This window comes from Helicoverpa zea, chromosome 3 (assembly GCF_022581195.2).
Source record: "Helicoverpa zea isolate HzStark_Cry1AcR chromosome 3, ilHelZeax1.1, whole genome shotgun sequence".
In the NCBI taxonomy this organism is placed as follows: Eukaryota; Metazoa; Arthropoda; class Insecta; order Lepidoptera; family Noctuidae; genus Helicoverpa; species Helicoverpa zea.
This window is the reverse complement of record NC_061454.1, coordinates 11,108,906-11,131,767: the sequence shown is the minus strand read 5'-3', so window position 1 is coordinate 11,131,767 and position 22,862 is coordinate 11,108,906. Positions and strand designations below refer to the sequence as shown.

Sequence of the window (22,862 nt, the reverse complement as noted above, 5' to 3'; positions counted from 1 at the left end):
AACAAGACATATCTAACTACAGCATTTTTGGTCCAAATGTAAACAACGCATCAGGTGTCGTTATTGGTAAAACAATTTATTTGCCTTATCGACAGCACTGAATCGTCGACCTTCTTCTGGGATCTGCTGCTGAATATCTGGAGACGAAAAGATGGGTTCCAAGTACATCCAGGTAGCTTGTACTTTCAGCCATTCATCCAAGATTTCTTGCAATAAAATGAGCTTGCCTTCCCAGTCACTAGAAATATCACAAATTAATTATTTTATTCTCTGCAAAAAAAAAATATTTTCTTTTTCAAAGATACTTACTAAATGACGTCCTCGAATGGCTTAATATACGGCGAGTTCTTCATAGTCTGAGTTTTAACAATATGATCGTCTAACAGCAGTTGAATTTCATCGACACTTGATAGAATGTAGGTCCCAGTATCCCTGAAAATTATGTGCTAGTGTAAAAGTATCCACAAATTCCTACAAAATTATCTTAAACTATCACTTTTCTTTAAATGTTAACTAAACAAAAATTTAATTGTTAACTTACTTGTAAACAAGGATTTCGAATTTGAGGTCTGCCCATTCTTTCATCATCTTGTCCAAAGCCCTTTCGAGGTTGTTTTCCTTAGTGGCGGCTTCAGAAATACTCTCAAACTTGTCGATGTAATCGCCCAGGTTGAAATCGATCACTTTTTCTAGCGACAACTCCTCATCGACAACGATAGGGAAACCAACGATTTCTGAGATCTTGTCCCAGTGACGTAATTTCATACCAGGATTTCCTAGTGTTTGAATGATTGGCAAGTGGGTCTTGAATTCATCCATTTGTTCTCTGAAATAGTATAACTCTATTGAAAATGGCATCACACACACTACACAGTCAAATAAAATAAAATGGTGTGTCTTACAACTGGTCTAAAATACGACTATTGTTTTATATGTATTTTCAAAAGTTATCCTTATTAAATAAAAAAAAAACGAATATTCAACTATGGGTTTAAGGAGGTTAACAAACGCCACCCTGTTGATATTTCCATATAGGATCTTTTATAAAAATTTTCTGCTGTCAGGAAAATAATCTACATAACAAATGCTACCTACCTCACAGAAGTAGCGAGGCGATGAGTCTCGGGAACTTCAGCGAATGACTTCTCCAATTTGTATACAATTTTATAATAATAACTGACGTCGCCTTCTATTTCTTCTGGATCAAAGCTTCCGACCTATATATTTTCAAAAGAGTACATTTTTTGTAGTTAATACCATGTACTTACTGTTAACTAAAACAAATCGGGTGAAGAGTAAGATGAAAAGGCTCACTTTAGTAGACATCCAAGTATTATGTTTCTCGAGGAAGTCATAGCCAGCGTCGAATAATTTCTTATACGGTACTAGTTTATCAAACACCGCCTTCCTCTTGGGGTACTGAGATAAATCCCATCCGAACGACGACTCTTCTTCATTGAATTGATCAATCTTTGTGAGGGCATTTGATAACCTGCACAAATTGGAGATTAGGGCCATTTTTTACCATGCCATATAAACAGTAGGTAATGGCTTTTCTTTTCCAAGTAAAAGTAATATAAATAGATAAATGTCATCAATAGCACATTTCATAAAGCTTACTTCTCATCCAAATGTCGTGCTCGCGACACGTATTTGGGTAACTCATTGATGTCTCCCCAATACTGCACTTCGTTGACTTGCAGTTCATAAATATCCAGATCATCAATAAACTTAGCAATGCGAACCTGTAAGGAAATATGTAATTGTGAAAATATTTATTTCATAAATATATAATTGCAGTAAATACGTAAATCCAGATTCGAGTTTTACCTTTAATAGTTCTTGGTATTCTAATTTCTTCTGATCACTTATTGCTTTTGCTTCTTCTATAATACCGGGCATGCGAGCATACCTGAAAATATTTAAAATGTACTACCTATATTAGAATTTTCACTACTCTTCATGCTCTAGTCAAAAACACTCTTTTTTTTAATATAGGTAGATCATTTGCGGTCTGTTACAATACCAATGATATGTCTGGTTATTAGATTTGAGCTCGAGTGGAGAGAATGTGGTGTAGTCTCCCAAGAAGACGATGTATCTCATAACGTTGCGCAGTTTGTCCTCCATCTCGGCGAGGATGACATCTTCGACCTTCTTGACGTAGGCCATCAGCTCCATAAGAGCCGCGGTGTCAGCCGGTGGAGTGAGCAATGTGTGGGCAATTGCTGCGTATTCGTCGTAAATTCTGCGAAAATAACAGAGATATGCGAGAACCATTATTATGAATCATGATGTAGCTGGAACTAGACCCCTTTATTTGATGTGCCTTAGGGCCCGGCAATTTGAAAGGGGGAAGAATAACGCTACACTCAATTGGAAATATGTGTCTTTTTTGGCTTAGAGATTGTGTCGCCGTTTACGCGGTAGATACCTAACGAGGTATTCATTAGTTAATTTCACAAGTCATCTATCAAAATGAAAATGGACTGAGCTGTTACATGAAGTAATATCAAAAACTAACGCTCTAATCATCAATTGGTAGTCCTCAGTCATCCTTCTCAATAAGGTATTGGCCAGCCTGGTAGCAGCAGAACGTAAGGAGTTAATGAGCTCCCCTCTCTGCATTTGAAACATGCCGATGACGATGGTCCCCTCTAGTTTGGAAGGTATTTCTCTAGCTAGCTCGACATATTTCACCGACTCCACACAATACTCTTCGAATGACTTCTCTGGGCTTGCGTTCAGAAAATTTTCCACTTCAGTTTGAGACTGCCAAAAAAGAATTACAAATATTAAAAATTCAATGAATACCCGTAACCATAGCACATATTACTAAAGAGTTACTACGGCTATAACTACGAGTTGTAAAATTAAATGAACAAACATTTTGATCAACTCAAAAATTACCTCGCCATTCAGTAAACAGATATAGTCATCGAAATCCTGAACTCTGAGTTCTGGTCCTATCCTTTGTTCCGCAATCAATTCCGCAATTTGTGTCTTATAAGAATCTACTAGATCATTGTCGATGATAGGCTAGAAAAACAACATTGCTGATTAATAGAAAGAAATAACATTTGCAGTTAATAATGTGAATTGCTACTCAAATATTAGATCCAATACCCTCAGTGTAGCTCGCGTAGCCCCTGTAAAATCTTGGTAAAGTATGGTCTCCAAACGAGGAGACTGCCGACATGCATCAATCAGATAGTCGTACAAAAGGCTCAACTGATCTTTGAACTGTCGAAATGTGGGATCGAATTCTATGGCTTCATTTTGAAATCCCAGATTTATAATGAAGCCCTGATTGTTGCCCTGAAATCATTCATTAGACCCTAAAGTTAATTTTGCCACCGACTTCTAGGTCGATGCACCTAAAATTAGTTTTTTTTTTGGCTTATTACTGTTTTTTGAAGTCGGTTTTATTTTTTTTGTAAAAAGTGTTTTTATTTTCAGCTTTTCAGTGATACGAATAGTTATCACTATACGCATAACTGGAAAGTTCTCATCAATACGAACAATATAAGCCCAAACACCAGGTAGTTTACATACTCAGTTGTCGAGTTCCCTCGACCTTCTCTGGTCTCCATCATCAGGTCAGCTCAAAACCTTCACTGTTGAATAGTGCTATCAAGCAAACACCTGAGTGTCAAGTTTTTACCCAATGTATTAATACAACTTTCGAAAGTTACCCTCGATTTCTCAGGGTTTCCATCATCAGATCCTGACCTGATGATAATGGGATCACCTCGGAAGTATACGCTATGAAACAAAAAAGAATCATCAAAATCGATCAATAATTGGCTGAGTAACCGCGTAACAAAAAAAAAATAAAAAACGGTGGAATTGAGAACCTCCGCTTTTCGGGAAGTCGGTTAGAAACACGCAATTTCGATCGGTCCTAAAGACAATTTGACTTGTGACAGGATACATTAATGTAATAAACAGGTGCAATATATTTACTTACGCCTACATCCATGACGTACTCCGTAAATTCCTGCATTGACTTCAAACATAAAGTTTGAAGATTGTAAGTCATGATGCACGCCAAACAGTTGTAGAAATGCTTCATTTTGAGAGCTTGTTTCGGTTCAGGTATTAACTTTTTCTTACTGCCCTAAAAAATATACACCCTCACATTAAAATAATTATAACTAAAGAGATTAATAAGCATCTACGACATTACGACTGTACCACACTAAAATTAAAAACGTTAAAGTTTCAATTTATGGATGTTCATTCAAGCAACATCTTCACTAGGCAGTAACTCCTACCTCCTACATCAGAGTAATATAATCTACTTTCCCCTAGGGACGCTGGTGAAACTGCGGAGAACAGCTACTTCTAGGCATAAGTACTTATAAATTAAAATTGTAGCCAACCTGAAGAAAAACCGCTTGTATCGTTGGAATCCACTGATGTGTGAGTACGTTACCCGCTGCTTCAATATGTCTCTTGCAAACGAAACAGAAGTCTTGCAGCTCGTATGCCTCATTCGTTGTCATTATATCTTTCATGCTTATTAACCTTAAATCACTGAAAGAAGGGGAAAATAATGCAAGTACAAAAAACCTCGTGGTGTCCTATTATAAATCCGACAGGAATACAGACTATTTCTCTTTTACGATTTATGACTAAACTGACATAGAAGAAGCTTGGTATAGATTCATAATCAAAAATAGAAGAATTCGGATAACGTATATTCTGAAAAATTGTGTAATTACTTGAACTGTTTCCACCAGATCTGCAACACCTGTGCGATGCAAGGGTTGACGCTGTGCAAGTTTTTCGTCAAATGCTTATGCGCTACCACATAGCGGTTCCTCCAGGCATCGTCTTTCATTTCCATCTCTTGCTTCAGCGGGGTATCTTCTTCTTCCAGCGATTCTTCCTGCGGAAATCATACTGTTTATTCAAACAATACCTGATACCATTAATTAATTACCTTAATTCGAACGCTGAAGAAAGCCTCTGTATTTACGCCATTTCAAACGTCATATACCTAAGTAATGTATTTAAATAAATAAAGCAACCTACCTCCTTATGTGTATATTAGTTATGATTTGAATCTATGACTAAGAAAGGATCAATCAACCTTACGGTATAAAAAACTGTATGGTCAGTCTAGCTACCGTATTGGGGTCTTTCAAGACGAAATCCACAATCGCTTTCTTCATACTCATCATGAAGTCTTCACGCATCTCATCTGTGCAAGTAAACAGAGTATCCTTCCATTTCTTCAATTTCGGAGATATGAGATTGTGTACTCTGTAAATAAGAGGTTTGTGTACATAATTGCGACAATGATTTTAATTAGACTTTATTTGCAGACTTAGAAGCAATCCTTGTTCCGATCACGATAGACTATAACACCACTGATTCCATTAAAAGATCAGACGTCCGCCTCAAAAATGGCATCGAACTCGTTATAAGATGTACCTACGGGTGCACTTGGATGCAGGTACCAGTAACTTACCTTAATATTATTTTGTTATCCAAAGGAGCAACGTGTATGGTATCGATACCGTATCGCAGATAGTAGTAATACCGCAGCACATTCTGCTCCTCGCCCGAAGGCATCGCCAAAGGCTCTTGGTCATCTTCTGTATCTATCTGACATATCAGATTAACTAGCTTAAGTCTGAACTCCTCTCGAGCTTTCCTCATAGCTGTGAAGCTTTGCATCACTGAAAGTAATGGGGTAATAAGTAGGTATCTACTTTGCCTACCGTATACGAATTCATCGTCATAAAGAAGCTATGTAAAATAACTGTTCTATATAATTTTCTTCTTGTCTGAATTAACTCGCAAGATAAGCTAGTTGCAAAGAACTATCTACAAAATATAAAGTAAGCGTGGAAAGTTTAAGCAATTAGATACCGCTGGACTTCTTCCTCGGCGCAAGTTTCGCTGCCTGCAGTTTTGCGGCTTTAGTAGCCGGCGCAGGTAATTTTAAAACTTCCTCAGGCAAAGAAAACAAAGGCCGCGTTCGTATTTTGAAGTCCTCCGGCATTGAAATCTTTGGTATTTTAGGTAGTTTCACATCAGAAGTGGAAGGAGAGGGCTGGCCTTTCTTTCGGGACGGCTTATTTTTCTGCATTTTGGCTCCCTAAAATATATATAAGTATTAGTATTAGTTCAAATAAATGAATACCTATTTCAAGAAATCTATCAATTCTAAGAACTTTCGGAGTATAAGAAAGACGTCAAACATTACATTTAGGAACATTTAATGAGAATGATAAGAACACGTTTTAAATGTAGATAACATTTGAATTCGACCGGGACTCGAACCCGAGATCCTGTGCACAGTAGCAGCAGACCAATGAGGCAGGTATGACGTAACTTTCTGACAAACGTTTTGTTGTTCCTATTTACCTAACATATTACTAATTACATTTTATATTAAATCACATAATTAATAAAACATTTTAAACACTTTCTTAAGACAAGAAAGCTTTTTTACATGATAAAATTACAAATCTTAATATTTCACAGTAGCAGTAACCGAACGTTTTTGACAGGCCGCACGGACTGGCTAGCCAAATTGTCAAATTGTTCTTGTTCTATTCAAATTACGACGATTTTCACTGAAAATTGCTTATTTTTCCACACTTTAGCATCGAGGTGTAATAAAAAAACAAGTTCCTTGTGTCAATTACCTTTTACTTGCTTGAATTAAGTCCAAAACGGTGAGTACTGAATTTAAATTTTTTGGTTATCTTTACACAATTTTCAATGATTTAACTCTTATTTAGTCTAGCAAAATGAATAAAGTAACTAAATTACAAATAAAATCATTTTTAAGGCTATCTCAGTATCATGAAAACTGTTATTGTCAAGTATTGATTTCTCCATGACAACAGACTATCTTCATTTGTTTGGTTGGTTTATTTTTTAAATACCAGCACTCTGTCTCGCAAAGGTTTAAATCCAAATCCAATAACTTTTTTATGTCATTGTATTTTTTTTTGTATGTCAATATTATTGCAATTTTTATAGGTTATAATAATATTTTGATAAATGAAGCTAAAGGCACAAGCATATACAAAGGTAAATCGCGCTATTGTGAAGCATTCAATTACTAATCCAACACACAATAACAGAAGCTGCCTCTGTCAGCCTCTGACCTTCATTGGATAAACATACTGTATCTGTCCTGCTCAGATGATGTCATAGTTATAGCTGCTCATGTAATAGTTACTTCCCATACTATGAACAGGCTATAGTGCTAAACTGTGCACCATAGAACACCAACTGTTTTTAATTAAACATTTCTTATCACAGTTCATCCACTGGGCTTAAATCTGCTTTGAAATTTGATTTCGTGTGAGTGGAACCATGTGATACAAATGCTAAAGTGTTGCTTTAGTTTGCCTGAATATGTATATATGTTGTATCTGCATTCAAGTGCTCTAAATGATGGCCCTTATAAGAAGCCTATATTTGCTGTTAACTTTCTGTTATTCTGTATGCCATGTTTGTTTGTAAATATACACTTGGTCTTTTTGTAACTCATGAGTTTATAAAATTTAAAAATATGTTTTCAGATGATCTTCCAATTGGTCCGTCGCTTCCACTCAGGACCAATCTGCAGGGCAGCAGAATCCTCACTCCTTGCCAAACTAAGGAAGAAAACAGGCTACACCATTGCCAACTGCAAAAAGGCACTAGAAATGCATAACAATGATGCTGAAAAGGTATGCATGAATAAAATATTTTATTTAGGTTCCTACTAAACACTGGTCCAGGTCACTGGTCAACTACAAGTTCTTTAAGTCATTACAATCCTTTTAATTGATCTTTATTTTATATTATTACAGGCTGAGGCATGGTTGAATGACCAAGCACAAGCCATGGGTTGGGCGAAGGCAACCAAGCTGGCCGGTCGTACAGCGTTACAAGGTCTTGTTGCTGTGAAGTTTGATAAAAACCACGGAGCCTTGGTGGAGCTCAACTGTGAAACTGACTTTGTCGCCAAGAATGAGAAGTTCCACAAAATGATTGAAGATGCAACAATCGCATGTTATAAGTTTGCTCATACTAATATGCAAGCCAAAGGACCTGTCACTAAGGTATCTTTCAATTAAAAAGCATAGTGTTTATAACACTTTGTGCTCAGACAACACAAGTTCAGATGACCATTATACTGTAACATGTTGCGTTGTATTCATTCAATACAAGAAAAGTGGATAGAACAGTTTACTCATTGAAAATGTTGTAATTTTCTTATTATGTGCAATTACAAAATCCTACATGATGATATCTGCTATATTTAGCCCCAATGCTTTACTATATGCATGTTGTGCATTTTTATATATTACTAGCTTCTGCCAGCGGTTTCACCCGCATCGCATGGGAACCTCTGCACAAACCCGGGTAAAAAGTAGCCTATATCCTTCCTCGATAAATGGGCTATCTAACACCGAAAGAATTGTTCAAATCGGACCAGTAGTTCCTGAGATTAGCGCGTTCAAACAAACAAACAAACTCTTCAGCTTTATAATATTAGTATAGATGACAGCGATGGGGACGAATTTTTTGACGCTTTTTAGTTGTTTGTTCTACTAGGATAGTTTTTGATATTTATTGTAAATATTATGTATTGTAAATATAAATAAAACAACTGAGGTATGTATAGATTCTTTCACATCTTAATTACTACAGAATTGTAATTGTACCTCTGCCAAGCGAAACTTCGCTTTTGAGTTTTTATCTTCGAACCCTCAAAACTTGGCTTTTGATTTAACTATTCTTTAATTCTTAAACATTTTCCTTTCATTTTCAGATGGAATTAGACAGTGAACAGTTAGCCAATCTGTCTACAGAAGGTGGAAAGAAACTGTCGGAGGAATTAGCTTTGTTCATTGGCACTGTTGGCGAAAACGCGGTGTTAAGGCGAGCTGAATGTTGGAAAGCAAACAACAGTGATGTTAAAATCGCTGGGTATACCCACCCTGCCCCGGCGACACCCGCAGAGTACTCTGCAGGGAAATATGGAGCTCTACTGGCATACAGGCAAGCTAGTGATACTGAAGACATTGGCAGACAGCTGTGCCAGCATATCGTTGGCATGGCCCCACGGAAAATCGGTGACAAGGAAAAGGACCATCCTGCCAAAGATTCTGATGATGAAACTTGTCTTATTTACCAAGAATACTTACTAGACCCGGCTTACACAGTTGAAGAAGTGTTGCAGCAACACAAAGTTGAAGTCATTGATTACATAAGGTTCTCGTGTGGTGAAGTTATTGAAGCCAATATGCCAGGCGTGGAGAAGCAGCCATTAGAAACAGTCCAAACCCTACAGTAAAGCATTATTGCAGCCATTTAATGGCATACTCACTCAGTTCATGTAGCTATATCTTTGGAGGTTTTGTTATGTGATAACCAAAAACCATAGCTTATATTTATTTTAATAGTTAAGAAATAAAAGCTTAAATATTAATACTCTTTAAATTTCATGTATTCAAATATAAAAACATGGTTGATAAAGTTTAATCACTACAAAAATATTCATAAGTATCTTTTATCATTTTCTGTACGAATCTGCGTGAATTACGTTTTTCATCTTGGCCTTTCCCTTCCAGAGGAACATTCTGCAGTCCTTTTTCCAAAACATAGCAATTTGGCAAGGCTCGAAACAATAGCCGTGGTAGCTCAGCACCTCCGGGGAGACGACATGCAGCGCCAGTGTGTTCTGTTCTCTCGTCCTGAAAGGGCCCGTCGTCGCCGGTCTCAAGAGGCATCCACATGGACATACCGTTGCTATCTTGGGTGCCGACATGACATTCATCCTGTTGCAAAGATTGATTCTTTGGAAGTTACCACATAACCGAAGCTCCTCGACAGCCCCGGTGAAGGACTGCGTCGCACGCAGCGCGAGTGGCCTCGCATTTTGGTTTTCCGGATTATTCCTAAATCCAACAGTGGATAAAGATTTTTTTGTAATATTTGGACTGTCTTCTGGGCTTCTGTCTTCAAACTCACTCTCTTTATCAGAATTATCATCTGTGTACATGATTGATAAAATTTACGTTTTTTACGAATTGAAAATGACAGTTTCCGTCATTTGTTTCCCGCCTCAGCTGAGGGACGTAAGTTTGTGACAAAAAAAAATGGGAAATTCAGCTAAAGAGTTTTGTATTGAGGAGTTCTTATACAAATACAGTTATTGCTGGCCTTTCATGTGTACCTACTCTTATAAAAATTATGATAGCTTTTCCCTCTAAAGTCAACACCTCCAGTCTTTTCTTCATGCATTTTTACTATCTTCAAGTTTGGTATTGTAGCTATAGTTTATCGATGAGAAAGAATAATAATTACCAGTTGATGATTTGATAATGTCATTCGTTTAGTCATGCAGTAAGCGTTGTGCAATAATGAGGATCAAAATAAATAACAAATGACAGAGATCGCTCAACAAAGACCGCACACTATTGTACCTACCTATTTACTTATGCTCACTACTGTTGAAAATATTAGATAGCCTGCCATTAATTGAGTTCTATATTTTCAGTACTTACCTACACAATATCAAGATGCATGATGAATAACTAGATAATTCTCAATCTTCATTTCTATTCATAATAGGTATCCCAGAGAATAACAATTAATTAGACAGACATAATGATAAGAAGCGCATCTTCCGACAAAATCTCGGCCAGTCACGCAACACAGCGAGCTACGCTGCGATGCTTGGCGCGGGTTTGATTTCCGTAAGTATTTTTTTGGAATAAACATTAACACAGGGTTCGAAAAGATCTGAGTATAAAATAGAAGAGATGTGAGTAAGTACCTCGAGCTCCTACGCCTACAGACATCAATTTATAACTATTGAACATTTGTTGTTAATTTTTTGCAGTAATTACAATAATCGAAGTAGATAAATAAATAGCACAATATGGGCCACTTTACACCCATTCGACCGCGTCAAATCGATTTATGATCGCATCATGACTCGCTCGTGCTGTTGTAGGTCTAATACACAGACATAACGGTAACGGAATCTAGGGCAACTGCTTCCAGTGCTGCAAAAGCAAGCAATTTCAGCCAGCTTGAACACATGTCTACCTAAGTATGTACCTGCCTCAGTACATAAGGTAGGTACCTAGATAAGTGAATGAGTGACTTTCCCTGTTGTAGGTATTTGCTATCCTGACATATTTCAGAATCGGGATGAAAGAAGATAGAAATTGTTTGATAATACCTCCTTAAGGAGCATTTGTTCATGCAATCTGCCCAGCGGGAGTGTTTGGCTAGCATGCTAACCATATAATCAGATGGGCAGGCTAATTGAAAATTGAAACCAAGGACTGTGCACTGAACGCCAAAATTGACGTGACCTACTGTAGTACCTACAGAACAAGGTGTTTACGTGGCCGTAGCAAATGTCAATTTTATGTTTACCAACATTATTCAAATGACAAATGAAAGTGAATGTGGAATTAATGTCCAAATGAACAAAGTGCGCGTCCGAGCGTGGATCCTGTCCTGTGTGGCAGAATACTCATGGCGAATCATCCCAGTTGTACTCGTGGTATGTGCGAGTAATATGATCTGTGCCAGTACACATCTCCTCTCTGGCATGGCTTGACGGACAGCATAATTGATAGTGATCAGTCCGTTCCATACTCATAGTCATTTTAAATGAGAAAGTGAGATAAACTCGCTTAATTACACCGTTAATGGACGAATATCAGGTGGTGCATTTAAATTCTTTTACTATTTAATTGTTGTCTCGTGCCTCAATGATCAGATTTCTATAATAATACGTTTATGTTTATACATTATTTTAAATAATAATACCTGACAGTTATTTTAAACATAATTCATAGACGCAGCGCTAGAAATCGCAAAAGTAACTTCAGATTAAAGTTTTATCACTGTTTCCAAAACTAAAACCGACTCAAAAATATACATATCCCCAAAGTGCACTTTAATTCTATCGGTAATATGCTAAACAAACAATGTTGGTTCCGCTACGTCAATTTGTCGATGTTCTAATTGAGTTGTTAAGAGCTGCCGATAACTAGCGATGAAAACGCGATAGTCACCACCGCCACATATCAATCTGTACGGGTTGCCGCCCAGACTTTCGCGGGAATTAATTCATTGCTCTCCGAGTTTTATTAAAATATGTAAGTGCAAGAAGCGTGAAACAATTTTCTTTTTGTGGTTCGCTCGACCGTCGTCCGAGAGCGGTTAGTCTGTGAGGAGTGCATGGGCGCCGCGGTCGTCCGGTCGTGTCTTGTAGTACCGAGCCGCGGGTGCTAGCTGTCAAAGCCGGTGTTGTTATGGAACCAGTCAGCTGCTGAACAGCGACACGAAAATGCACATCCTGGAGATCGGTGCCGATCAAGTAATTACGTGTTATTTGTATACAAACAGTGAAAGAAACTGAAAGTGTTTCGAGTGTGTTCACCCTTGAATGCGATGTAGTGATTAACCGTCATAACGCAGCTAATTGTCATAATGCATACCTTTTAGTTGAAGCATCAATTCAAAGATTACCTGTTGTATGTGACTTCCTATTGCGGTTATTTTCACACGGATTACCACCTTTCTGTATGTGTAGATAGATACCTACTGTGCTAACATATCTGTAACTTAAATAACATAAAGTGGGCAGATACCCAAATGTGCAATTTATTTATCAGATAAAATATTCCCTATCGACATAATCACACACTCAGCGCGTTTCTAATTAAGCACTTTATATATCTTTACGGTCTATTTCCCGGTGGAGAGAGCAGAACTTCATACTGTACCGATGTTTTGGAATTAGCAGTGCTTAAAACTTGAATCCCTACGAAAACTGTGGGTAGACGTGCAAGGTAAAAATAGTATTTAGTATGGGATACTTTTGTTTTGAGGTGGTTCTAAACTCATTAGCATTTAATGGGTATTGTAACGTGGTTCAACCGTAGGATGTACCTACCGTATATTTACCATTGTAGAGGTAAGAAGCTAACTTGAGGTGTAGGTAAGCTGTGTATCAGAGAGATCAAGCTAGAATTCCTGTTTATCATGAACTGGCAAAATCTCGTTGTGATCAGGTAGGGTGATAAATTTTGTCATAATAATCCTCAATATCTTTAATCTATGTAGGCTATCTGTCATACTTATGGCATGGACAATAATGGGTAGGAGCAGCAACTGAATGTACCAATGACAACGTAGTCAAATAAGCACCTAACTGTGATGACAATAACAACAAAATAGCATATTGTTATTTTCCTTTGTCCTGTCCAGTCACCTGTCAACGGACACTACTTATAACAAAACTCCAATAGACATTATCATGAAAATCACACGGTTAAAGCCTTTTATAAGTAGGTTACACAAACCCAGCAACGTTACGTGTAGCGACCGCACCCGAAGATCTATTGTCGACGACCTACTATCCATAGCATGGTCATTTGTCCAACTTTATCCGTCCTTGAGACGCTCCTACTCCAATCTGCCCTACCCTTTATTATTGCCTACGAAAATAAAGGGGTTCCGTAATTTCAGCCGTTCGACCCGCCTTCATATTGCAAAACAATAGGCTAGACTAGATTGTTTGGTCTCGGTTCTGGACTTCACATCTGAACAATACAATAATGGTTTATTCTCAGACGATTTTTAGACCTAGGTATGCTTACGTAGTAGGTAACTATTAGGTAATCTATGCCTATGCGGTCATTCGTTTATAAATATTCAGGTACCTACCTAATGCACCCTAGAGGTAAGGTAAACCTACCACCCATAGATTATATTTAATACTGCTCATCACTAAATGTGCAGAATTAGGTACCTAATTATACTAAGACGTGCATTATTTGTCTGCTAATTTGTTGTTTTTATTCTGGTGACTACAGGAAGGAGATGAGAGCGGCAGCGCACGCACCGCTGAAGCAGCATTTCGCACAGTGCCCAAAGATCACACCACTTTCCTCGTTTGGAGAATCACGGTAAGACAATTATAACTAACGGACTTAAGGCTATGACATAATTTGCTATGTTTCTCTCACAAACAAATGTGACTGAAATATTATTTTCAAAATAGTCTATTGAAAAGAAACCCTAATAACAACAATAGTATCTCAAACCGGCCTTGAACGCTCACGAAGTGACTGTCACGTTTTTCACCAAGCCATCGAACTTTAAAATGACCTATCACGCGAAACGAGAACATTCAATTATATTTGATAGATCTACATGCGTAGGTATAGGTATACCGACATACACGCCACAGTTTTTGCTCATACATAACAAACGCTTTCACTGCTGAAGACAAAAGTTGTGACTTGAGTCATCATATCGTGCGGTATGTGAGTTCGTTGTCACTCTGAATATCGCAACTATGATTTGTCATAATTACAACTGTATAACGAACTTTAATTAACTGAGTATTCGCATCTAACGTGCTCGCACGACATGCAGATGTAGAAAAAACGTGCGTAGGTAGGTATGTATAGGTACTTATGAATGAATGGTGTTGAACATTCAATTTAAAAATAAATAATAAATAAATCAGTGTAAACAGACCAGTCAAATTAAAAATAAATAGGTATAGAAAGGTTGACAATGGTGTAGCTCTCAAAATGGGGGTTTGGGCACAAACCGTGACTACAACAGCAAATCCACAATAACCAAAACCATTGGAGTCAAATTTCCAACCGTTCTCATTTTTTGTCTCAATAGTAAATAACTTTGTGGTGAGAACTTTAAATTATCGAAATAAATAAAGAAGAAGATACCGTGACATTTCTTATAACAATGTGAGAAACGTTTATGGTGTTTATCTAAGCAATCTCTGTGAATTATTTCCTTAATTTAGTAGGACGTGCGAAAGGTCATTACGGAGCGCTATGTTTTCTCACCACCAAACAAACGCATACAATAACAGCTATTGCAGCGAACTGTAAAATGTCGAAATTGTGATCTCAGTCTGTGATCATTTCATGAGAACTAAGTACCTACTCTTCATACATTTCTTCATCACAGGATTATTGACGTAACAACAACAAACATAGGTATTTCTCTTCCAGACTTCTTCTGGTCTTTAATTAAACTTAGGTATATTTCTAATCATTTCATAGCGTGCCAGTGATGTTACAGTAATAAATAATTAACAGTGAACAACTCGGAGATAATATATATGTTATGGACCAAGTGATAAATTGAGCAGTATACATAATGCCCGGTCATTATGAAAAATGCCCAATATGAGAGTGCAATTTGATAATAATTATTCAAATAATCAAATTGACCGGGCACTATACATATTGCCCATGACCTTTTGGGCAAAGTAATACAAGCAACGTAATAACATATTTATATTCAATTTTTTATTGTTATTGCCATTTAATTTAAAATTAACTAAATATTAAACCACTTAAATAATCAGCCTCATGATTTGGATTAATTATGAAGGACTTCTGCCTTAAAAATCCACTAGTTTTTGCATTTAAAAGTTAAGGAAAGTCATATTTAAAGGGTGCTTATTAAACAGGCTCCTTTTTAATATAATTATTCGCCCCGAATAATGTATGTTGCCTTCTTAATTACTAAGTCAGCCACAATTAACGAGCATCTAAATAATACTATCTCAGCCACTCGTTATCTTCTAAGTAAACCACTCTAAATACAACTCCGCATGATGGTTATTTTTTAGCATCTAAATTTGTAGCATGCATTCTAACAGTAAACTTCTAAAATATGTACTATTAAATGACATCATAAAATTTATTTATTTAGCTTCTAATTTTTTAACTCAGTACGTTTAAAATGTAAGCAAGCAACATGCAGCAAGCATGGCTTCTGTCACGGCTCCGGTGCTGCGGGGCTCCGGCGGTCCCATGCGAGCTTATCGTCGCAGATGGTTTTCACGCTCACCGCCGCAGCTTCGGCTTGCTGGCCGGCTCAGCCGGCCAGCCTCAGCCGCGTCGGCGAGCGTTAAAACTACCTGCGCCTCAGCTCGCAGGCCGCCTCGCCCCTCCACACTTACGCGGTTTTGAATTGCACTCTAGGGGTAGGACAGACAAGACTACGTGGAGTCGGTTTTGCAGCGATACGTTTTCGTCACATCATCCTCCGAGCCTTTTTCCCAAACTATGTTGGGGTCGGCTTCCAGTCTAACCGGATGTAGCTGAGTACCAGTGCTTTACAAGGAGCGACTGCCCTATCTGACCTCCTCAACCCAGTTACCCGGGCAACCGTTACGTGGGATACGTTTTCGTCACTAACTTCAATTTTTTGCTTTATTATCAAATTGCCCAACTGTCATGTAGCAATATAATAATGCCCGTGCAATGTGATAAATAATGAAGTTAAGATAGTTATTAATCATTTGGCCCGATAAAGCTAGACATTATTCATAATGCTCGGGCATTATTTATAATGCCCGAATTAATCACATGGTCCATAACATAACATATATATGTTATTATGTTAATCATTTGGCCCGATAAAGCTAGACATTATTCATAATGCTCGGGCATTATTTAATTAATCACATGGTCCATAACATAACATATATATGTTATGGACCATGTGATTAATTCGGGCATTATTTATAATGCCCGAGCATTATGAATAATGTCTAGCTTTATCGGGCCAAGTGATTAATAACTATCTTAACTTCATTATTTATCACATTGCACGGGCATTATTATATTGCTACATGATAGTTGGGCAAATTGATAATAAAGCTATATTTTATGCGGTGCGAGGGTGGCAGTTGTTCTAATAAATAAATCCTGATACTTGCTACATATGTTATGATTATTGTTTTAAATTATATGTTCTATTTTAATGGGAAATTATAAGTCTAGCCACAAAATTATTAATTGGACAATTGTCATCTAATTTACTAACTCGGCCTCGTTTTTCTTGATCTCATTATTCTTGGCTGCTTTTTTCTTATGGTAGAATTTAATTTGGATTCAAAACATTGTATTAAAATCTGAACTTAGTGACGAAAACGAATCGCTGCAAAACCGACTCCACGTAGTCTTGTCTGCCCTACCCCTAGAGTGCAATTCAAAACCGCGTAGGCGTGGAGGGGCGAGGCGGCCTGCGAGCTGAGGCGCAGATAGTTGAAGCGCTCGCCGCCACGGCTGAGGCTGGCCGGCTGAGCCGGCCAGCAAGCCGAAGCTGCGGTGGTGAGCGTGAAAACCATCTGCGACGATAAGCTCGCATGGGACCGCCGGAGCCCCGCAGCGCCGGAGCCGTGACAGAAGCCATGCTTGCTGCATGTTGCATGCTTACTTCCATGCTCTGTTAATTGATATGGGATGTGTTATATTTTAAACGTACTGAGTAAAAAAAATATTGTCATTTTATATTTTATGATGTCATTTAATAGTATTTCAGAAGTTTACTTTAGTTTAGCATGCTACAAATTTAATTGTGGCTGACTTAGTATTTTAGAAGGCAACATACATTTTTGGGGGCGATTAATGATATTAAAAAGAAGCCTGTTTAAATAGCACCCTATTTTAATTATATTTTCTATGTGACTTTTATTTAGAGAAGCTAAATAATAAAAGTTAATTATGCCAAATAATGAGTCCAATCGCTTAAACTTTAGTTTATTTTGTTTTATAATAATAAGTCATTTGTATAAAACAAAGATACGTTGTAAATTTTTGGTTTTAAATTTAATTATATTTTATGTTATATTTTTAATATGACTTTCCTTAACTTTTAAATGCAAAAACTAGTGGATTTTTAAGGCAGAAGTCCTTCATTATTAATCCAAATCATGAGGCTGATTATTTAAGTGGTTTAATGTTTAGTTTATTTTAAGTTAAATGGCAAAAACAAAAAAAAATGAAATTAAATATGTTTGTATTACTTTGCCCAAAATGTCACGGACAATATGTATAGTGCCCGGTCAATTTGATTATTTGAATAATTATTATCAAATTGCGCTCTCATATTGGGCATTATTCATAATGACCGGGCATTATGTATACTGCCCAATTTATCACTTGGTCCATAACATATATAATTAATGTGCATGAAAGTGTGTCTCTTAAAGAGTATTAATTAAACATGACTAGGACAATTATGTGTTATCTCTTTCGTTTAAAAATATCCGTAGGTTGATGTTAAGGCGAGGAATAGGCATGATGACAGTAATCAAAAATCATTAAAATAATATATTTATTAAATTAAACTTGGAATATAAAACGCGCATTGTTTTCTTTATTAATAATGTGATTAATATGTATTTTGATAAAATAAAATTACGAAATAAGGCAATCCGCCATGATATCTTGAACACCAATCAGAGCTCGTGACGTCATTTCTCAAAACAACTCGCGCGAAAGCGCGCGAACGTCACATTTCGTTATTGTGAACTTCCACTGCGATCTTTGTTTTTAATTAATTAATTGTTTATAACACGAGTTATGGAGCCCGGATTTATCAAGGCAAACAGCGCTAATTTGCCTAGAATTGATATCATAATGCTGGGAAAGTTTTTGGCATCAAATAAAGATTTTTGTTCAGCTGAATTTAGAAATGTTAAAACTTCCACGTAAGTATACTAGTTTAATTAAAAAACAATGAGAGATGAAACCTAACCTCGAAATAGTTATTTACATTATAAACTATGCTAGAATCTAGAGAACTATGTAATAACATCAAAGTGATCTTCACAAAAATAAAGTTGTACCCTGGGCAATATTGCTTTTGAATCTCGCCTTGCAAGTTTAAGCCACTTGTTTCGTATTTTTTTATTGTGAGGAACGTACACAAATAACTCATCAGGAGTTGTTTTGGATGTGTTCTTACACTGGGGGACCCCACAACACCTATGCCCTTTCGAATTCATTATTTAATAACACAAAAAACTTAATTATTGCACGAGCGTTGTTTACTTGCGTCTTGTAATTTCAGTCGTGACGTCACAAGTGACGACATGACACTGACAAGCGTTTTCGCGCCGGATTCAAAGTGGACAGAGAAAAATGCAATTATTTGATAAAAAAACTTCGCATTTTCTTAAAATTAATAATTTTTCATATAAAATAGAGGTATACCTACATCATACAAAGGAATTTAAAAATTTGTCATCATGCCTATTGGTCAACAATAATTCCATAACCGGCACGCGCATCTAAGGCGCCAAAAGGGGTCGGAGCGTCTGAGCGGGGCGAGGATAACAATACGCGCTCTAGCTTATAACTAAAAGTCGTAAGCGACAAAATGGTTTTGTAATTTTATTATTTAGAAATGATAATTTGATAAAAATTCCTTCTACAATTTTAAAGAGTATGTACATACTCAACTACGAAAAAAGTTAAGAGGCTTAAATCGGTCCCGTATGCCCATAATATGTGAATCTCTTTTTAAAAAGAGGTATGTTTGATATATTTTTCTCTGTTATAAAAGTTACCTAATCATGTTTCTACGTCTAACAAAATAAGGTTTATATCATGAACTTTCAGGTAACCAAGTTGTATTTTGATCCGTTTTGTATTTACTGAGAAAAATTGAAATCCTTGGCGCCAAAAATTCCAATTCGTCCTCTTAACTTATCTGGATTAGTTTTTTCGTGCGCAATGATCGCAAAAAGTCAATGATCGTGGATAACCTATTGACGCACCCTGGGTAGTGCCTGCTGGTTAGAAAGAAAAATGTACATTCTATGCCTACATTTCTTTGTGGTTTACCGATTTACGCAACTAACGAATCCTAGAAATGAAAGCCTTCGAAAATAATACAATCAAGATAAATGCAGTTTTGTAAGCAAATTACAGAAGTTTATGTATGATAATAATTTTCTTGAATACAAAGTGACAAGAGAAAGTACACAATTCAACATAAAGATAAATTGCAACGAGATGCATGCTAACCGGCGTGGACGAGCACGCTTGTTAGTCGCGCGCAATGCGACGCAAACACTCGTACAGCCATCATCTGCAACCATACACAAGTACTCACATATTACCATTTATCGCGTATTACCCACTTTCTGTTGCATTTCATATCTATAACATAATTGAGTTTCTAGTAATCCGACACTTTAACCACAGACTCAGTACAATTGCTGTCTTGATTACACCAGACTTTCTACTATTATATAGTTAAAAAACAAAAGTAGGTTATGTCCGTGTAATTCACGCTTAATCTCAATACGACAAAAGCAATAACACTCATTGTCAAAAGCGTCTTGCATATTGTTGTTTGAACAAGAGTGATCATTAGGTAAGTTAAGAACCACAGTAAGAAAAACTGTAGGATGGACGTGTAAATAGGCAGCAGGTACATAGATACCATTATTAAAGAATTTAATGTTTTAAAAGCAAAAGACATTACAGTACAAAGTTTTCTAAAACTAGCAGTAAATCTTAATCGTACCCGTCAAGACTCTCAAAATAAAACGATAAATATTTCGTGCCGATTAGATCATAAACACAGAGATGATAAAAACAAGCACTTCGTAACTATCATTTAAGATTCCTATCAGTTTCTGCCAGATTTCTCGCGCTGTCATATAAATCCTTAGAGTCAGGCACTCCACAGTTTGTTCGTTCGTAGACACTCTTTTCGTGTAAACAATTTCATAAAATTTCTCCAATAAATTAATGAGCTGGTGTGCTCTTTAAAGATAAATAATGGCCGAGTACGAGACTTGCATCGTAACGGAAGACCACTGGCGGCACAGATATTGTTGTGCCGTAGGGTTAACAAAGCTATCCTTCACATTGTTCAAATGTAACGTCTAGCTGCTAAATTACCCTGTTAAGTATTTGATCGCTGCTGCAGTGTAATTTTTCACTAGAATAAAAACATATCAGCTTCCTTTGTAAGTCCTAACTTTCTATTATACCTATGTTACGATTCAACTCTGAGCCTTGCCTGGCTTCATTTTTATTAACAATATATTTTTGTTATACATATTCTGCTGGATACTGTGGGACCCTCGCGATGTGATAAATTAATTCTGACAGAACACAGTTGACAGTTGGTATCTGGTGGCCCTTTTATGCCCTTTTGAGACTCCCCAAAAAGTAGATTTATGATGTGTGTTCCAAAAACAAAACAAATAGAGGCAGCCCTGAATGGTGCCAGCCAGCATTCGAGTGAGTCAACACCACATCTCAGTCCCGCTACGTGGACGGAGGAACTGGGCCCGCCAGACCGCGACTGAACGATTCTCAACTTAACATTACTATACAAACAAAGATGGCTATCAGTCACGGACATTGTCGGCGGTAAACAACTACTTGGAATATAGACCTGGGTTTCTTGCAACGTGGAAATAGTCTAATTTATTGTTATTGTGTTTTTTTGCTGAATCTAATGATAGCATTGGTTTATTTTATGTAGCAGTAGCTCGTTCGCGAAATACTTGTGTTACCTTTTATGATGCTTTGTCTGAGAAAAACATATCCTACTTCAGCTGTTTTATTTTAATGCATGATTTTGAAAGCGTTGCTGTCATAATAAGTAGGCAAACCCAAATAACTTATTACCTACAGAAATTGCGCTTTGCCACACTCACGACCCACGATTCACGGACATTGCCGAATCATGAAAGAAAAGAATATGAAATCTTTGTTTATGTAATTCGGGTAGGTACTGTTGAGTCAAACCGAGATGACTGGGTGGTCTGAAATATCTGAGTACGAAGCTTGCATGCTTGCTCGACTGAACTAATTATTATCGTCCAATTCCGTCAGAATAAAATTACCATATGCATGGAATTAATAACCATAATATGCGGATAAATACTCGAAAGCGTATTCACAAAAAGCAGATCGCGTGTAATTAAAACACGTGGATTATCCAGTGTTTGGTGCCGTGATATAACGCCGCTGGGAGATACGCACATGCCGCCGTAATTGTACATCAGTATGCACGAGTGACCAGTGACGGTCCATTCCGCAGACCCATTATCACCAACGGCGAGCACACACAACAGTTTTTCAATAAGTATTTAAAACAGTAATCAAAACATTAGAAATATCGTAATTCGCTTCAAAGAGCATGACACATTTTGATTATGACATCCATTATTAGATTATTACAGACTACGGTCAATTTAAACAATCTTCAACGTATATGCGTTTAATAACTATTGATTAACTTAATAATAGCTCTCAACAATAACAGTTACGAAATATTGATGGCAATCATTCATTGTTTTTTTGTGCGATAACGGTCGATGCGCCCGCGCAGACACCCGCAGCTATTCGGATTGAGATTAATACCCAGAACTCATTGTATTGATTTCTATTTATTTTGTAAGCTACTGGCACCAGGTCAAGAGTCGAGGTCATTGACATTAATTAATTATGAATATATTAATTAATTATTAAGATATCTGGAGACTTGGATTAGATTAGCCATTTTGGAAATTGCATTATTGATTTATTTGCAGGAATCGAACACGGAACTATTGCCACGCACTCACTACGGCACATTTTACGACGCGGAAGCTTACTTGGTCTACTCTTGCTCTTTGCCGGGACAGCCGGCAGGGCCTGATGTTATTGTAAGTAACGCAGCAAAAACTACCTTAAGACTTTCCAGCAGTAAATTCACCATTTTTGATCCGACATGACTAATGTGCCCCTGCCAATCTTTACCAGAGACGAGAAATAAAAGAGAACGGCAATGGAGAGGTGCTGGAGCGACACATCCACGCTTGGGGCGGGGAGCGCAGCGCCGGCCTCGCGGGGCTCGCGTTGCGTCGCGGGGTGCAACTTGCAGCCTACCTCGCGGCCCCGACTGTGGTACACCGCGAGGCCTCCACCAAGGAGACCCCTCGTCTGCTTTCTTACTTCAGAGATGGAATTAGGTGGGTATTTCTTTGTTGCTGTGAGTGGTATTTTTTTTCAATCAGGCTTTAAGTT

At 37.3% G+C, this 22,862-nt stretch overlaps 4 protein-coding genes across 7 annotated transcripts in view; 2 read left to right on the top strand and 2 right to left on the bottom strand.

The window, feature by feature from the left end:
- Nucleotides 1–6,103, bottom strand: part of LOC124646278 (dynein axonemal heavy chain 7) — a 36,177-nt gene extending 30,074 nt beyond the window's left edge. Inside the window, exons 1-17 of the mRNA XM_047186395.1 lie at nt 5,884–6,103; nt 5,480–5,690; nt 5,136–5,271; nt 4,728–4,894; nt 4,386–4,539; nt 3,971–4,120; nt 3,127–3,318; nt 2,911–3,039; nt 2,525–2,772; nt 2,027–2,248; nt 1,831–1,912; nt 1,621–1,745; nt 1,315–1,492; nt 1,096–1,217; nt 542–826; nt 310–432; nt 85–238 (exon numbers count right to left, since the gene is read on the bottom strand). Of these exons, the coding sequence (XP_047042351.1) occupies nt 85–238; nt 310–432; nt 542–826; nt 1,096–1,217; nt 1,315–1,492; nt 1,621–1,745; nt 1,831–1,912; nt 2,027–2,248; nt 2,525–2,772; nt 2,911–3,039; nt 3,127–3,318; nt 3,971–4,120; nt 4,386–4,539; nt 4,728–4,894; nt 5,136–5,271; nt 5,480–5,690; nt 5,884–6,103 (2,898 nt within the window). The remainder of the gene's footprint in view (nt 1–84; nt 239–309; nt 433–541; nt 827–1,095; nt 1,218–1,314; nt 1,493–1,620; nt 1,746–1,830; nt 1,913–2,026; nt 2,249–2,524; nt 2,773–2,910; nt 3,040–3,126; nt 3,319–3,970; nt 4,121–4,385; nt 4,540–4,727; nt 4,895–5,135; nt 5,272–5,479; nt 5,691–5,883) is intronic.
- A 419-nt stretch (nt 6,104–6,522) lies between these two features.
- Nucleotides 6,523–9,451, top strand: LOC124646366 (elongation factor Ts, mitochondrial). 3 transcript variants are annotated; one of them, XM_047186498.1, is made up of 5 exons: nt 6,523–6,695; nt 7,006–7,056; nt 7,554–7,703; nt 7,827–8,078; nt 8,792–9,451. In XM_047186498.1, exons 2-5 carry the CDS (start codon nt 7,027–7,029, stop codon nt 9,314–9,316), a joined length of 957 nt encoding a protein of 318 aa, XP_047042454.1. In that variant the 5' UTR covers nt 6,523–6,695; nt 7,006–7,026; the 3' UTR covers nt 9,317–9,451. The 3 variants fall into 3 exon arrangements, with proteins under 3 accessions (XP_047042454.1, XP_047042456.1, XP_047042455.1); XM_047186500.1 differs by lacking the exon at nt 7,006–7,056 and adding an exon at nt 7,291–7,332 and having other exon boundaries at nt 6,524–6,695; XM_047186499.1 differs by lacking the exon at nt 7,006–7,056 and having other exon boundaries at nt 6,524–6,695.
- Nucleotides 9,452–9,535: 84 nt separating this feature from the next.
- LOC124646367 lies at nt 9,536–10,053 on the bottom strand. Its single transcript, XM_047186501.1, has one exon. The coding sequence runs from the start codon at nt 10,022–10,024 to the stop codon at nt 9,536–9,538; it is 489 nt and encodes a 162-aa protein (XP_047042457.1). The 5' UTR covers nt 10,025–10,053.
- Nucleotides 10,054–11,909: 1,856 nt separating this feature from the next.
- Nucleotides 11,910–22,862, top strand: part of LOC124646365 (villin-like protein quail) — a 16,792-nt gene continuing 5,839 nt past the window's right edge. For both annotated transcript variants that reach the window (XR_006986326.1, XM_047186497.1), the window contains exons 1-4: nt 11,910–12,364; nt 13,866–13,958; nt 22,388–22,501; nt 22,599–22,807. Coding sequence is in view for 1 of the 2 variants with exons in the window: in XM_047186497.1 (XP_047042453.1) it covers nt 12,335–12,364; nt 13,866–13,958; nt 22,388–22,501; nt 22,599–22,807 (446 nt within the window). In the remaining variant the exon portion in view is untranslated. The remainder of the gene's footprint in view (nt 12,365–13,865; nt 13,959–22,387; nt 22,502–22,598; nt 22,808–22,862) is intronic.

Coding starts and splice junctions, on each gene's coding strand:
- LOC124646367 (XM_047186501.1), bottom strand. CDS start 10,024: ATGTACACAGATGATAATTCTGATAAAGAGAGTGAGTTTGAAGACAGA.
- LOC124646366 (XM_047186498.1), top strand. CDS start 7,027: ATGAAGCTAAAGGCACAAGCATATACAAAG. Junction 7,057..7,553: donor AGGCACAAGCATATACAAAG/GTAAATCGCGCT, acceptor ATATGTTTTCAG/ATGATCTTCCAATTGGTCCG. Junction 8,079..8,791: donor CCAAAGGACCTGTCACTAAG/GTATCTTTCAAT, acceptor TTTCATTTTCAG/ATGGAATTAGACAGTGAACA.